Here is a 16586-nt window from a genome sequence, read left to right as displayed (position 1 = left end):
GGGTGGGACTGGACTGTCTCTGGTTGGTTTCAGCTCCCGGTCGCTGGCGGGCGGGCGGTCTCCAGCCGCCCAGTTGCGCGGGCACCTGGTGGGCTGTCGACGGCGGGCGGGCGATCTCTAGCCGCCCAGTCGCATGGTCGGTCGCTGGCGGGCGTGCAGTCTCCAGCCACCCAGTCGTGAGGGCCTGGCCTCTAGTCCCCTGGTTTCTCCTGCTAGTCCTGGTTTCTCCTGCTAGAACAGATTTCCCCTGAGTGATGCCTTTCGGCAGTTCAAACTGTACTCTGGGCCTGCCGTTTGTTGGGTGTGGAGGGTGGCTATTGGGAACCCCGGCACTCTATTGTTTTGATTTTTTCCGCTTGCCCCTCCCCCAGTGCTGGCAAGACAGGTTTCGTTTTTTGCCGCTGATGGGAGGGGGAGTTGAAGGTCAGGTGTCTCTAGTTTTCCCCACGTCTTTATGCAGGCTTGCTCTGATAATCCCTCCCCTGAAAAGCCTAGGAGAGATTTTATGCGAATTCCCCGCTGTATGGGAGATGAGCTGAGTAACACACACCTGTTTTATTGTTGCAATCTGTCGGAGAGTGGCGGTGGTTACTTCAGTTCTCCAAGATGGTGGCCGCTGGTTTCCTTGGTGGAGTTTCCATTGTGGGGGATAGAACTGTACCGCTTCCTTCCCTGTCTGAAATCCCGAACTCAGCCCGGGGCTCAGTGAGGGCTCAGCCGGCGGGATTCCAGAGAATCCGCCCACATATGTCATTTAAATTGAACGTTTTAGAAGCATGTAAAAGGAAAGAGGAATATCATCCAACCCTTATATGAAAGGGGAAAAATATCTAATATCTTTTGGGTTCGTATTTAACCATAGGATGGCATTTTTAAATACCACACAGTTTGCATTGTTAATTTGACTGTTGAAGATAAGATTCCAAACAGAAGTTTGTTATAGACATACTGTCCCTCTGAGCCCCTGGTTTTAAAAAGATAAAGAAGTCAGGATCTGACAAACCTAAGCAGCTGCAGGGATGGTTACAAGCTGAATGGAACAGTAACAATCTATTATTAGTCTATGTAAATATGGAGAATCTAATAAAGCCTCAGCCACAACACTCCTCTGACTATTATATGTAATATTATACAGTTCTGATTCTGAAAGAGTAGCAGAGGTTGATATAAAGCATGCTTAGAAAAATTGAAAAAAAAAGTGACAGGTGCAGTAAGATACTTTGGGGCAGAAGTTGAAGTGAACTCAATCTCCTTTCCTCATTATGAACATACAATAATTTTATAAAACATTATGATGTAACACTCATTACCTTGTGCTATCTCTAAAATCTAATCTTCAGTGAAGGAGGCCTTTCATTCATTCATTCATTTGACAGGTACTTCTTTGGTATCTGCCCTGTTCTAGCCACTAAGAAAAGAACAGTAAGCATAGTAGACAAGGGCCCTGGTGCATATCCAGTTTAATAAGAGAGGTGGATGTGAAGATAATTACACAAACACACATTCACTATTTTGAAAGTCCTACTATAGAAAGGATCCCATGAAAACAATGAACAGGGGTACCAAATACAAATGGAGAATAGGGCTGTCAGTTAAGCCATCTCCAAAATAGCAGAATTCATAAGACTTGTAAAAAAAATTCACAGAATTTCAATTTTGCAAATCTTTTCTTCTGTTGTATATAGTGTGGTATTAATCCATTTAAGGACATTTTCAATTCTGTGATTTTTTTTATTGGTTCTTTTTCATAGTTTCAAACATTTTCTGAAGCCCCTTATCTTTTATACATGATAGTAATATTTTCCTACTGATTTTATTTTAAACTTTTATATTGAAATTGTTTTTAGAAGTTTGCAAAGATAGCATGGGAAAGTCCTGTGTTAACTCAGTTTTTCCCAGAGATGATATTTGATACAACTATTGTACAATAATTTTATAAAAACCAGGAAACTGTCATTGATATAAAATGTGAATAGTTCTATGAAATTTTATTTCATGCAATAGATTTGTGTAACCACCACTGTAATCAAGATAGAGAATTATTCCACTATAGCAAAGAACTCTTTCATACTGTCTGTTTTAGTGAGATTTTTTTTTTGCTGCTGTGACTTAAAGACCCAACCAGAACAACTGCAGTGGGGAAAAAGTTTATTTGGGGGCTCACAGTTTCAGAGGTCTCAGTCTATAGCCAGCAGGCTTCATTCCTCAGGGGTCAAGGTAAGGTTGAACATTGTGGCAGAAGAGTGTGGCAAAGGGAAGTGGCTCACATGGTAATCAGGAAAGAGAGAGAGAGAGAGAGAGAGAGAGAGAGAGAGAGAGAGAGAGTGTCCACTTTCCAGATACAAATATATATCCCAAAGCCACACCCCCAATGCCCTACTTCCTCCAGCCACATCTTACCTTCCTTCAATTACCATCCAGTTGTCCTGTTAAGTGATTAATTAACTGATTGGGTTAAGCCTCTCACAACCAAATTCTTTCTCCTTTGAAGTTTTAGGGACACTTCTGGGGACACCTCACATTCAAACCATAACACAATCACGCCCATCCACTCCTTTTCTATCTATCACTAACTACCGGCAACCACTAACTAATTCTTTATCTCTGTAGATTGGTTATTTCAGGAATATTATATAAATGGATTCACAAGGCACATATTTTTTTTAAAGATTGCTCCTTAGATCCATCCAAGTTGTTGCATGCATCAATAATTTATTCCTTTTTATTGAGATAGTATTCTATGGTATGAATGTACTGCAGATTGTTTCATCATTTACCTATTTCGGGATACTTTGGCTATTTCCAATTCTGGGCTATATCTTACAGACTGTAAATATATTAATTGTAGTTATTTTATAGTATCTATCTTTTAAGCCAGTATTGGAGGCTTCTGAAGGCATACTTCTATTGACTAAATATTTTCTCTTGGAATCTGATCACATTTTCCTGTTTCTTCTCATGTTAGTGATTTTTGATTATATAATGATGCACTGTAGAGACTGGGTTATGTTATCTTTGCGGAAGAATGTTGGACTTTATTTTGGTAGTCAACTCTATTCCCAACACATCACCTGGAATATGAAGAGCCTTGGTTTCCTGTGTTTTAGGATGGGTCTGTTTTCATCTTTCCCTTAATCCCAGGGATTACTTTATTACTTGATTCTCTTGATTTAGCCTTTACTCCTAAGATGTGATTATTTGGGGGTTTTAATGGACAGCCTAATGTGATTACCATGTCCCCTAAATAGGCAAGAATCAAACTCCAAATTTTGACTCCTATATAGTAGATTAAAAAAAAAAGATAATTAATGTTCAGCCTCTAGCTGTCTTTCCTCTGGGTTTCTTGGCATTTTACCTGTACCTTTGTAAATCTAGAATGGAAGGGAAGTTTGTGTTCAGCTTTTGAATATCTGTTATGGCTCACTTTCTAAAAATGTCAAGAACCCTGTAGTATCAAATTTCATGCTTTGACTTCTCCAACAAATAAAACTACAGTTTTCTGTTGAATTCCCTGGTCCCCCACCTCAGTCAGATTGGGGAGAAGCCTTAGAGGACAAACACAGATTATGGTTCATTCAGTAGAGTTAATCATATTTTGACTTTCTTATGTTTTTAAGCAGAATTTTAAAAAGTTTTTTTCTTGGTATTTATAGTTTTTATCTATAGGAAAGTTTGTCTGAACCAAACTATTCTGCCTTAACATGCTATGCTGTTTGCTTTGATTTGAATTTGGGTATTTTTGTCTGTTTCTGTGAGAAGCGTTTATGGAGTTCCTACTCTAGCTTTCCATGTTTTGGTTCTAGTCTATGGTTGTAACCACCATGCATTATGGGCTCATCTCTACTTAGTAATGCAGGTGTATTGACTCTTATTTCTCTCATTTATTTACCAAGCAGATCTGGCACCATTCTTTCACATACAATTTTATAGAAAGTTCCAGGCCTACATGTGTATTGGTTTAGATATGGTTTAAGCATGTCCCCCCCAGTGGTTCATGTGTTGGAGCTTGGTTCTTAGTGTGGCAATGTTGGAAGTTGGGGCCTTTAAGAGGTGGGGCCTAGTGGGAGGTGGTTAGGTTAACTGAAGATTCTGCCTTCAGAAGGGGCTGTGGGACTCCTGAATTGCTCTTTGGTTTCCTGCTTTGTGATGTGATCACTTCCTCCTTCATGCATTTCTACCATCCATGATAGTGTTAGAGCTAGTGCTATGCTGTTTGGACTTTCAGCATCCAAAAGTATGAGCTAATAGAGTAGGGAGGAAGAGCATGAGAAGAAGATTACCACTAAATAGGGAAGAGAGGTGGGAGAGAATGGGAGGGAGAAGAGGAATTGCACAGAAGATGGAAGGAGAGCCTCATCGTTATACAAAATACATGTATGATGATGTGAGGGGGAAGAATAAAAAAAAAGAGAGAGAGAGAAATGTGTCACATTAGATTGGGTAGAGAGGTGATGGGAGGGGAGAGGAGGGGAGGGGGGGATAGGAAGGGCAGCAGAATAAAATAGACACTAGTATTGCTGTATGTATATACGTGCCCGTATAACCAATGTGATTCTGCAACCCGTACACTTGGAAAAATGAGGATTCATACCCCATTTGATTCAAATGTATGATATGTCAAGATCATTGGATTGTCATAAGCAACTAATAAAACAAACAAACAACAAAAAACCCCCAAAAGTATGAGCTAAATAAACTTATTTTCTTTATAAGGCTAGCCTGCCTTCAGTTATTTTATTATAATATGAAAAACTAAAACACTGTTTTTAATCTATATAACTGTCAATCTAAGTTCTTCAATCCTTTGTTTCCAAATATATAAAATGAAAAGTTGATTGAGTTTTATTAATGATAAACTAGTATTTTGTAAATATTTTTCTGCTATGGGAGCACTGTATAACATGCTGCTGATAAATTTAGGTGGTACATTGTTAGAAATATTTAATGCATTACCTGGACTTTATTCATCTCCAGTTTGTTCTTCTCATTGGCACTCTGGTCTTGTTTGCTAGCTCCCTTTTTCTGAGGGCCTTTCCCAAAGAAGATGTAATTTACAAAGGCATATTCCAGCAAAGCCAGGAAAACAAACACAAAGCAACCCATCAGGTAAATGTCAATCGCTTTGACATAAGGGATCTTTGGCAGGGTCTCCCTGAGATGAGTGCTGATGGTCGTCATTGTCAGCACAGTGGTGATTCCTGTAAAACAGAAGGACAAAACTTAGCTGAAAGTCAACTATATGAAGTTGTCCTTTTTGGAATTGAGAGGACAGATTCCATTCCTTTACTGTGCCCCAGAAGGAAGGCAGCAATACGATAAACCATTGGACAAAAAGGCATATATATTGAAACAAACAGACAAAAAAAACCCCTGTAGACTCCCTCAATTATACATTAATAAATCATAAAATAGAATGTGTAGTTAATGGAGGGTTGGCAACATTTTAAAAAATGCACTAAGGTTAAGAAAAGCAGATGAAGAGTCAGATCAAAATCCCATTGGATGCCTACTATCCAATGTACCTCATTCCATTGTGTAGCCATATCTTTTCTCTCTCAATTTCTTGCTTACCACCCCACTAATCCCCACAGCAGCTACTATGAAATTGAGAGTGAGTGCCAGTGTGAGGAGATTCTCATTATCCCAAGAATCTACAATACACCCAACTCATAAGGCAAACAACTTGCATTTAAAAATAATGCATCTTTTACATCTGGTTGTGCTGTTTACATTCCTTTTTGAGCTTGCATCTTCATAAGCTTTTAGCACATAAATATTGAACACTTCTGCTTCATGATCAAGACAGAATCAGAAGCCATCAAGATGGGCAACTGACTTATCTGGTTTTTTTTCTACCTTTTTCCATGACTATATTTACTGCCTTATATTGATTAATAAGCAATACCTAAAAAACCTACAAAACAAATGTTTTTGTGGTTTATCTAGAAATAATACAGCAAATATTTGCTGTTATTTTTGGTGAAGAAAATCAATTTTGTATAGTTTACTTCAATCAAAATAAAATGTGAGTTTTGAAAAAAAAAACCATAATGCACCATTCACAGTAGTATGTCACCAAAAGAAGAAACATGAGAAAGTTTGTGAATTGCAACAAATATTTGATTTATGTATTTTCTAGATATAATAAAGTCCCTGTTGCTTTAGTTTTTCAAATGTTATCTTTAGTTTTTTGTTTTGTTTTTATTCCAGATCCCAGAACAAACATCCTGCCCTGATGTCAGGATGAGGTTTCTTAAAAAAAAGAGTAGAGCTTTGATTTGTTAAAAAGAAATCTAGGACTATAAACTCTTAAAAGGAAGATTTCTAAAATTTATTTTGTTAAATGCATGATTGCTAATAGTGTAATAGTTGTGTTGCTGAATAATGAATATTTTGTGTTGATGGTGGTGATTATGAAATAATCGGGAAAAATATAAATTGAAAAAAGAAGTTGGAATCTTGTGTAGATATTTTGATACTTACATTACACATTCATACAGTGTTTTACAGTTTTAAGTGCCTACAGTTATGAATTATTTTCTCTGGCTGTCATAACAGCTCACTATGATTAGTGGGCTATATTATTTGTGGGAAACACATTATTTCTGTTTTAACCTGAGTGAATAGAAATTCTAAGATTAGTTATCTTGCTGTTGGTTTCCCAGCTAAAGGGCAAAAACCCCAATAAAATGTTTAAAAAACAGCAGTTAAACACAGAGATATAAGAAGGTAATAAGTGAGACTTGATGGAAATCTTTAAAAATAAAGACAGGAATTGTGAGATGGATAGAAAGACAAAGGGTCACTAACAAAGGGAATGGGAGATAGCAAAAGAAAACAAGAGGAGATAGTTCACACTCATTTGGCAGAGTATTCTACATGTATAGATTCCTTCTTTGACTATTTAATTTTTCTAAAAAAACATAGTCTATATATTTTTATTAGTGTATCATATATAATTTGGGGGTTCATTGTGACATAATCACACATGCATGGGATATAATTTGCTCCACTTCAGACTTCAGTATTGCCTCTATCACTCCCTGTCTCCCTCCTGTTCTCCTTCCTCTACTTTACTTATCTTCCCTTTATTTGTTAAAGGTTTTTAAAAATTAGTGTATTGTAGATATGTATAAAGGTGAAATCCATACAAATGGTATATTCATACAAGTGCATAGCATAGTTTGGTCAATTCATTCCACTGTTCCTCTCTTTACCTGTCAACTTTTTGAAGATTGGATAAAATAGAAAGTCAGGTCTACTACATGAAAGCTAAACTAGTTCAGATCATTGATTAATTAAAATGTGCAGGACTGATGAAATGCCATTATCTCTTTGTTTTGGAAGAAAACTTTAAATTTCATCTAGTACAATTCTAGTTAATGTGTTTGACAGAAATTTACAGATTTGCTAATTTTATTTCTGCTTTTATTCTTTGATTTGAAGTTTATGAAAATAATCTCCAGAAAGTGATCACCACAATGACTGGGGGTCAAATGTTGAGGGAGATCTGTACAATAGCTCTTTCATCAGACACATCTTAACACACTCTAACTTTCCAAGAAACCATTTAAAGTCTCAAACACAGGCTTTCAGCTTCCAGCAATTACTCAACAACAGCAAGATTAATTCTGAATTCTGTTCCTCCAGAAAGGAAACAATTTTTTATTTTGTCATGATCACAGATCATTAATATAGTAGATAAATTGTGCCTTATTCAATATAATAATCTCCCTTTATTTTATTTATTTTTTTTTTTAATTTTTTTTTATTGGTTGTTCAAAACATTATAAAGCTCTTGACATATCATATTTCATACATTAGATTCAAGTTGGTTATGAACTCCCAATTTTACCCCAAATACAGATTGCAGAATCACATCAGTTACACATCCACATTTTTACATAATGCCCTATTAGTAACTGTTGTATTCTGCTACCTTTCCTATCCTCTACCATCCCCCCTCCCTCCCCTCCCATCTTCTCTCTCTACCCCATCCACTGTAATTCATATTTCTCCTTGTTTATTTTCCCATTCCCCTCACAACCTCTTATATGTAATTTTGTATAACAATGAGGGTCTCCCTCCATTACCATGCAATTTCCCTTTTCCCTCCCTTTCCATCCCACCTCATGTATCTGTTTAATGTTAATCTTTTCTTCCTGCTCTTTCTCCCTGCTCTGTTCTTAGTTGCTCTCATTATATCAAAGAAGACATTTGGTATTTGTTTTTTAGGGATTGGCTAGCTTCACTAAGCATAATCTGCTCTAGTGCCATCCATTTCCCTGCAAATTCTATGATTTTGTCATTTTTTAGTGCTGCGTAATACTCCATGGTGTATAAATGCCACATTTTTTTTATCCATTCATCTATTGAAGGGCATCTGGGTTGGTTCCACAGTCTAGCAATTGTGAATTGTGCTGCTATGAACATCGATGTAGCAGTATCCCTGTAGTACGCTCTTTTAAGGTCTTCAGGGAAAAGTCCAAGAAGGGCAATAGCTGGGTCAAATGGTGGTTCCATTCCCAGCTTTCCCAGGAATCTCCATACTGCTTTCCAGATTGGCCGCACCAGTTTGCAGTCCCACCAGCAATGTACAAGAGTACCCTTTTCCCCACATCCTCTCCAGCACTTGTTGTTGTTTGACTTCATAATGGCTGCCAATCTTACTGGAGTGAGATGGTATCTTAGGGTGGTTTTGATTTGCATTTCTCTGACTGCTAGAGATGGTGAGCATTTTTTCATGTACTTGTTGATTGATTGTATGTCCTCCTCTGAGAAGTGTCTGTTCAGGTCTTTGGCCCATTTGTTGATTGGGTTATTTGTTTTCTTATTGTTTAATTTTTTGAGTTCTTTGTATACTCTGGATATTAGGGCTCTATCTGAAGTGTGAGGAGTAAAAATTTGTTCCCATGATGTAGGCTCCCTATTTACCTCTTTTATTGTTTCTCTTGCTGAGAGAAAACTTTTCAGTTTAAGTAAGTCCCATTTGTTGATTTTTGTTATCAACTTTTGTGCTATGGGTGTCCTATTAAGGAATTTGGAGCCCGACCCTACAATATGTAGATCGGAGCCAACTTTTTCTTCTATCAGACGCAGAGTCTCTGATTTGATATCTAGCTCCTTGATCCACTTTGAGTTAACTTTTGTGCAATGAGACTCATTTTGGTTGTTTTAACCTTGGTGAATATTCTTCAGGGATAGTATTTCCCAACAATTAATGGACCTTGGTCAATGGTCATAAGGTTTAGCTTTTATTTATTTATTTATTAAAAAAACCTTTTTTTAGTTGCCAATGGACCTTTATTTTATTTATATGTGGTGCTGAGAATCGAACCCAGTGCCTCACACATGCTAGGCAAGTGCTCTGCCACCAAGCCACAAACCCAGCCCCAAGGTTTAGCTTTTTTCCAAGAATATTTGAAAACAATGAATTGTGTTTTCAGCAGAGAAACAAGGAACAAAAAGAAAGTCATCAAGAAGTTGGTAAAAATTAGTGTAATGATAATTTTTTAAATATACTTCACAAAGCACTGACATATTGGGAAATATACTCTAGGATTTTTTTGTGTGTTTTTTTTGTAAAATGTCATTGTAAATGTGCTTATACTTAGATGTTTTATATCTAAGTACTCTTCTGGCAATCTACTTCTTTGGTTTGCTGTAAGAGAGTTCTTACCTATGATTCCTAATATTGGTTATTTGTTTGAAGGTACTACTCATTAACTCTGCAAAAAATACTGGGAATGCATTACCTAGTGCAACTCTGGCTGCAGATGCATCATAATTGATCCAAAAAGACACCCAGGACAGAATTGTAATCAGCGTAGAAGGCATGTAGGTTTGCAAAATGAAGTAGCCAATGTTTCTCTTTAGACGGAAACTTAGTGACAGTCGTGGATATGCCCCTGAGTTGGAAAAAGAAAATGAAAAAAATATCAAATCATCATTGAGTGTGGTTATCTTCTTCCTTTCAAATAGTGTTTATTTAGGCAAAACTTCCTCACCTGTTGTGAACTCCACCTTCTTGGAAACCATCTTGTAGTCAACAATTGAAAACTGAGGAAGCTCAATTTTATTAACTCCTGTTACTGCTCCTTCTCCTCCATTCCAGTAAAACTCAATGTCATCAGTGGTATAGCCATCTGAAATGGAGAAACAGTTCATTTACAGAGTTCAGTTGGTCCAGAAATTCATTTTGAAGACATTTTTGGAGCCAGAGGGAAGATTCTCAGCAAATGATTGTGAAGTAGCATTGCTTTAAATTAAGTTGGCATATAGATCTCATGAGGAATGCTGTTTCTGATGAATTGGTAGTGGCTACATTGGGAATGCATCTGGCTTTAGTAGACATAAGATCTAGATTGTGCTGGGTGTGGTCGTACATGCTTGTAATCTCAGACTCAGGAGACTGAGGCAGGAGGATTGCAAGTTCAAGGGCATTCTTAGCCACTTAATGAGACTTTGTCTCAAAATAAAAAATAAGAAGGATTTAGTTCAGTGGTAAAGTGTCCCTGGGTTCAATCCCCAGTACCAAAATAAAAAAAAAATCAAGATCGCTTAGTGATATCTGAAGATATCACTGTTGCATATCTATTGTATATTTATTTTCATTATGTTTATCAATGGGCACTCTGGTTAAAGTGAAGGGCAGCTGGATTCCAGGTATTTGGAAATGGATTTTGGCTATACATTATATAGCAACAACAACAGCAGCAACAAGTAATAATTATTGAGCACATGTTGGCTAAAAGGGAGCCAGAAAGAACAAATGAATGGAATACAGTAGAAGAACAAATTTGTACATATCTATTAAATGATCAAGATATTAAAAATGTATTTATTTTAGAAAAGTAATGAAGTTTATATTCTTATCCTTTAACTATAGCAATATTATTATAGCTAATTTACAGGTAAAAACTTTAGGAAATGTATCAATTCCTGATAATACTTTGATATTTCCATACTCCTGAGAGTAAGCTTTAGCTAATATGTAGGGAATTGTAGACAGCAGGAAAAGGGTCCACCTTGAAGTCTTTGTCATGGAAGGTCCTATTTTTTTCCTCCCAGTCTACTCACACTTGCCAGTGGTCAGGCTGTGTTATAGTTGTGGATAAGAGTAACTTGCATAATAAGAATGCATAAATATATTTAAAAATATAAAAGTAATTTGAAGTATATTTGAGATCACAATTTTCTCTTTTTACCAGTTAGAGACGAAGAAAAGCTTTATAAGTTCATTTTCCTTTTATACTCACTTCAAATGAAAAAGTATCGAATCTTTTGTTTCCCTCAGAATTACTGAGGCTTGTATTTCAAAGGTAACCTATAAGCTCTTTGTAGTAGAAATCATACTGACTGACTTTTGATTAAAGCAATAGCACTTTTTCAAGAGATAAAAAAATGCTTAAAATTTGGAAGTTGAATGCCAAATGCCAAGGGGTGACCATCAAACTTATTATTGCAGGAATGAAAGAAACTACTCTCCCTCCAAGCTACCTCCTTTTATTTATTTTTAAAGGGAAAACAAAGCTGCCTCATGTTTACTGCTTTAAACAGTTCTAATTCTTCCTCAAAAAGCAGTTTTGAATTCTTATCTCTGAACTTATTGAACTCATGACCATTTGTATATGTTGCTTTTTGGACCTTGTAAAGGTTACCATTTACAGTAAGATGTTTCAGTGTATTTTATTTCTCTTTAAACTATCTCTTTCTAGATCCAAAAATTTGCTAATAATTTTCTATATCCAATAATCCATTCTGCAATGACCCAAACACAGAAATAGAAGATATTTGCTTTTAGTTATAATTGCTGATGTCTCAGGGACTGTGAGACCCTCTTTACCTACTGGATTTAGCACAATCTACATGAGGCTAATTGGCATACTGGGGATTTATGACAAGGTTGGGTATGACTGTGAGATAGTTCTTAACATCTCTTTGAGAATCTGATAAGAACCTATGAATAAGCTACATAGAAAAAAACTAGACTGCTTATATTTGTCTATAGATAGATGGATAATCTCCATGTCCAGGAATGAAAAAAGTTGTTTGATAATTTTAGGCTTAGTATGTTAACTAGGTGATAAATTACAACCTTGAGGTAGTCTTTGAACTGTAGGAACCTAAGGGAAAAATATTAAGTACCAGTTAGAGTTGAGAGTCAGAGATAGTGTGCAGTCTGGGGTTGAGAGGGGGAAAAGGAAGTGGGTAAGCCAATCAGCACCTCTTGTTATCTACCACTTGTGAGGAGAGCAGAGTACTTCACTATCTCACCATGAAAAAAGCTGGAAAATGACAACCAATTCATGCAGATTTTAACAGTAGAGTAGTCCCCCTTTATCTGCAGTCTCATTTTTTTTTTAAGTTCAGTTACCCACAACTGTGGTCTGAAAGTATTAAATGGAAAATTCCAGAAATATAGATTTTAAATTGCACACTGTTCTTAGGAGCATGATGAAATTCCATGCCTTCCTGCTTCTTCTTGCTAACACATAAATCATCTCTTGGTCTAGCCTCTCCATGCTGCACTGTGCATGCTGCCCTCCTGTTAGTCCCTTAGTAACTATCTCAGTTATCAGATCACCTGTGATGGCACTGCGGTACTTATGTTCAGGAAACCTTTTCTGAGAGACAGCGAGAGAGACCGCATTCACATAGATTCATTACAATTTATTGTTATAATTGTTTTACGTTATTATTGTTAGTTGCTGACTGTGTCTAATTTAGAAGTTAAATTTTATCATAGGTATATATGTATAGGAAAAACACAGTATCTACAGAGCTTAACATGATCCACAGTTTCAGGCACTAGGGGTCTTGGAACATATTTCCCTGCAGATAAGGAAGGACTATTGTATTCAACAATTCATGCAGTCAGTGGTCTACGTCTTTGTTTCCAGGCTCGATTGCACTTTGTTTAACTAAAACCAGTTAGACATAGTGTTCAAGGCACTGAGATAATTACAGATGATTTGGGGAAAAAGGAATGCTCACTGCATTTCAGGTGGATGCTTGAGTTCTCATGGGAACAATAATGGCAACTGGATCCAAAGTAAAGAATAGAGGCCTAGGAATACACTATCATTCAAAGGTTACACAAGAACATTTTGCGACTGAGAGAGAACATCAATTTACTCACACCTAAACAACCTATTTACCAAAGGTTTTCCTTTATGAACTAGTGACTTCACACAGTGTCTCGAGCCTGAACACTTGGATACCAATGATGTTGTTTCCTAGCAACAAAAACTACACAGAAGCTCTCAAAATTTTCTCTCAGCCCCTGGGGACTTCTTAGTGGTGCAGAAAGTACAGATAAAATTACGTTGATGTCACTGGATGAAGATTCACAGGGCTAGTATAATGTAGAAGTATCTGGATGTTAGTGTCCTTTGCTATTCAAAACATTTTCTTTTGGATGCATTTTCTAATCTGAAATTAAAATTTTTCCCTACTGTGCTTTTTAAAAATTTTTAAAAATTTCTTTTAGTTATATTTTATATATATATATATATATATATATATATATATATATATATATATATATATAATTTAATGATATAACTAATTAATTTTCTTTTAGTTATGACAGTAGAATGCATTTATGTATTTTGATTATATCATACATAGATGGGATATATTTCTCATTTTTCTGAGTGTACATGTTGCAGAATCATATTGGTCATGTAGTCACATATATACATACAATAATAATATCTGTTTCATTCTACTATCTTTCCTATCCTCACATTCCCTCCTCTCCCCTCCTATCACTTCCCTCTACCTAATCTAAAGTAATGCTATTTTTCCCTAGTGCCCCCTCCCCACCTTATTGTGAATTAGCATCCGCATATTAGAGAAAACATTTGGCCTTTGGTTTTGTGGGATTGGCTTATTTTGCTTAGTATGATATTCTCCAACTCCAGCCATTTACTGCCAAATGTCATAATTTCACTCTTCTTTAAAGCTGAGTAATATTCCATTGAGTATATATAACACATTTTTTTTTTATCCATTCATCTATTGATGGACACCTAGGTTGGTTCCATAGTCTAGCTATTGTGAATTGAGCTAGACGATAAATTACAACATTGATGTTGCTGCATCACTATAGTATGCTGATTTTAAGTCCTGTGAGTATAGGCCAAGGAATGGGATAGCTAGGTCAAATGATGGCTCCATTACCAGTTTTTTGAGGAATCTCCATACTGCTTTCCATAGTGGTTGCACCAATTTGCAGTCCCACAAGCAATGTATGAGAGTACCTTTTTCACTACATCCTTGGCAACATTTATTGTTGCCTGTATTCTTGATGATGGCCATTCTGACAGGAGTGAGATGAAATCTTAGAGTAGTTTTGATTTGCATTTCTCTAATTGCTAGAGATGTTGAACACTTTTTCATATATTTATTGATCAATTGTATTTCTTCTTCTGTGAAGTTCCTGTTCAGTTCCTTATCCCATTTATTGATTGGGTTATGTGGGGGTTTTTTGATGTTAAGTTTTTTGAGTTTTTTATATATCCTAGAAATTAATGCTTTATTGAAAGTTCATGTGGTAAAGATTTTCTCCCAATCTGTAGGCTCTCTCCTCATATTATTAATTGTTTCCTTTGCTAAGAAGAAGCTTTTTAATTTGAATCCATTTCATTTATTAATTCTTGATTTTACTTTTTGTGCTTTAGGAGTCTTGTTAAGAAAGTCAGATCCTAGGCTGATGTGGTGAAGATTTGGGCCTATTTTTCCTTCTCTTAGGCAGAGGATCTCTGTTCTAGTGCCTAAGTCTTTGATCCACTTTGAAATGATTTTTTGTGCAGGGTGAAAAATAGAGGTTTAGTTTCATTTTGCTACATATGGATTTCCAGTTTTGTCAGCACCATTTGTTGAATAGGCTATCTTTTCTCCAGTGAATGTTTTTGGCACCCTTGTCAAGTATGAGACAACTGTATTTGTGAGGGTTTGTCTCTGTGTTCTCTATTCTGTACCATTGGTCTACAAGCCTATTTTGGTGCCAATACTATGTCATTTTTGTTACTATAGCTCTGTAGTATAGTTCAAGGTCTGGTATTGTGATGCCTCCTGTTTCACTTTTCTTGCTAAAGATTGCTTTAGCTATTCTGAGTCTCTTATTTTTGCAACTAAATTTCATGATTGCTTTTTCAATTTCTATGAAGAATACCATTGGGATTTTAATAGGATTTGCAGTAAATATGTGTAATGCTTTGGTAATATGGCCATTTTGAAAATATTAATTATGTTCATCCAGGAGCATGGGAGATCTTTCCATCTTCTGGGGTTTTCTTCAATTTCTTTCTTTAGCATTCTGTAGTTTTCATTATAGAGGTCTTTCATCTCTTTTGTTAGATTGATTCCCAGGGTTTTTTTTTTTTTTTTGAGGCTATTTTGAATGAAGTCGTTTTCCTAATTTCTCTTTCAGTGGATTCATCACTGATATATAGGAATGCATTTGATTTATGGGTTTTGATTTTATATCCTGCTATTTTGCTAGATATATCCTACTTTGTTTAATAGAGGCTTCATCTCATGAATAGAGTAATACTATTATTGTGAGGGAGAGTTCTTTATGGCAAGATATGGGTTCTTAGTTTGGCTTCCTCTTATTCTCTTGTTTTACTCTTTTCCTTTCCACCACAGCATGAGGCAGTGAGAAGGCTCACAAGTTGGCAGCCTCTTGATCTCAGACTTCCCAACCTTCAGAACTGTGACCAATACATTTCTGTTCATTAGCAATTATTAGTTTGGGGTACTCTTTTATGGTAGCACAGAACAGATGCAGGCCTAAAACAATTACCTCACAGCAGCTTCCCTGGGATAAATTAATTGCTTGGGAATAGGCATATGACCTAAATTGGTCCAGGCTACAGAAGCCCAGGACTTCATTCAGTAGTTGGAAGAGAGATGATGTCTCTCTCTCTTTTAGCTGTTGCAAACAATAAATCCGGAGTGCAGGGTGGCTGGTCCAGATTACAAGACCGTTCCCTATTTATATGACATTAGTTGAACTTGGTTAAAATGTCCTAAATCACACTCAGAGTCAGCATTTCAACCTACTGAAATCAACATCATAGTCTGCCATTCCCTAATTCCTCCTACTCTTCCCACATGAGGGAAGAAATAGGAACTTATCCACATCTCTGCCCTTGTATCTGTTACTCTTTACATTATAGAATTATTAGATATTTGTGATTGTGCATCTCAGAAGCCAAGCAGAAAGTCACTTAGGTCTGATTATTCCAGATCTGCTACAGCAATTATTATGAAGGTTACATTGAATTCCTTTCTCACTCATCTATGAAGCTCCGTGATATCTTGATATCCTTAGGAGCAACAAATAAACCACAGAGCTCAGATTTTGAAAACATTCTCACACTTAAATATAAATCTATGCAACAATCCATTTAATGTCTGACTCCCTGCCTGAGTGGTCTTCCAGGCCCTAGGGTAGTAATCTCACATTTTACCAATCAACTGGGTAATCATGGTTTTAGATAATTATTAGAAAATCTGTCCTTGCAATAAATTTAAAATCAATCTTCTTGTGAACATTCATCATCCAAATCTTG

At 36.3% G+C, this 16586-nt stretch overlaps 1 protein-coding gene across 1 annotated transcript in view; it reads right to left on the bottom strand.

The window, feature by feature from the left end:
- The window catches only part of Gabrb1 (gamma-aminobutyric acid type A receptor subunit beta1), a 367858-nt gene that overhangs the window by 18926 nt on the left and 332346 nt on the right, over window positions 1-16586 (bottom strand). The window contains exons 6-8 of the mRNA XM_015481811.2: window positions 10008-10145; window positions 9756-9908; window positions 4954-5198 (exon numbers count right to left, since the gene is read on the bottom strand). Of these exons, the coding sequence (XP_015337297.1) occupies window positions 4954-5198; window positions 9756-9908; window positions 10008-10145 (536 nt within the window). The remainder of the gene's footprint in view (window positions 1-4953; window positions 5199-9755; window positions 9909-10007; window positions 10146-16586) is intronic.

This window comes from Marmota marmota, unplaced genomic scaffold, assembly GCF_001458135.2.
Source record: "Marmota marmota marmota unplaced genomic scaffold, marMar, whole genome shotgun sequence".
NCBI classification, from domain to species: domain Eukaryota; kingdom Metazoa; phylum Chordata; class Mammalia; order Rodentia; family Sciuridae; genus Marmota; species Marmota marmota.
The sequence above is the reverse complement of the archived record's forward strand: the minus strand, read 5'-3'. Positions and strand labels throughout refer to the sequence as shown.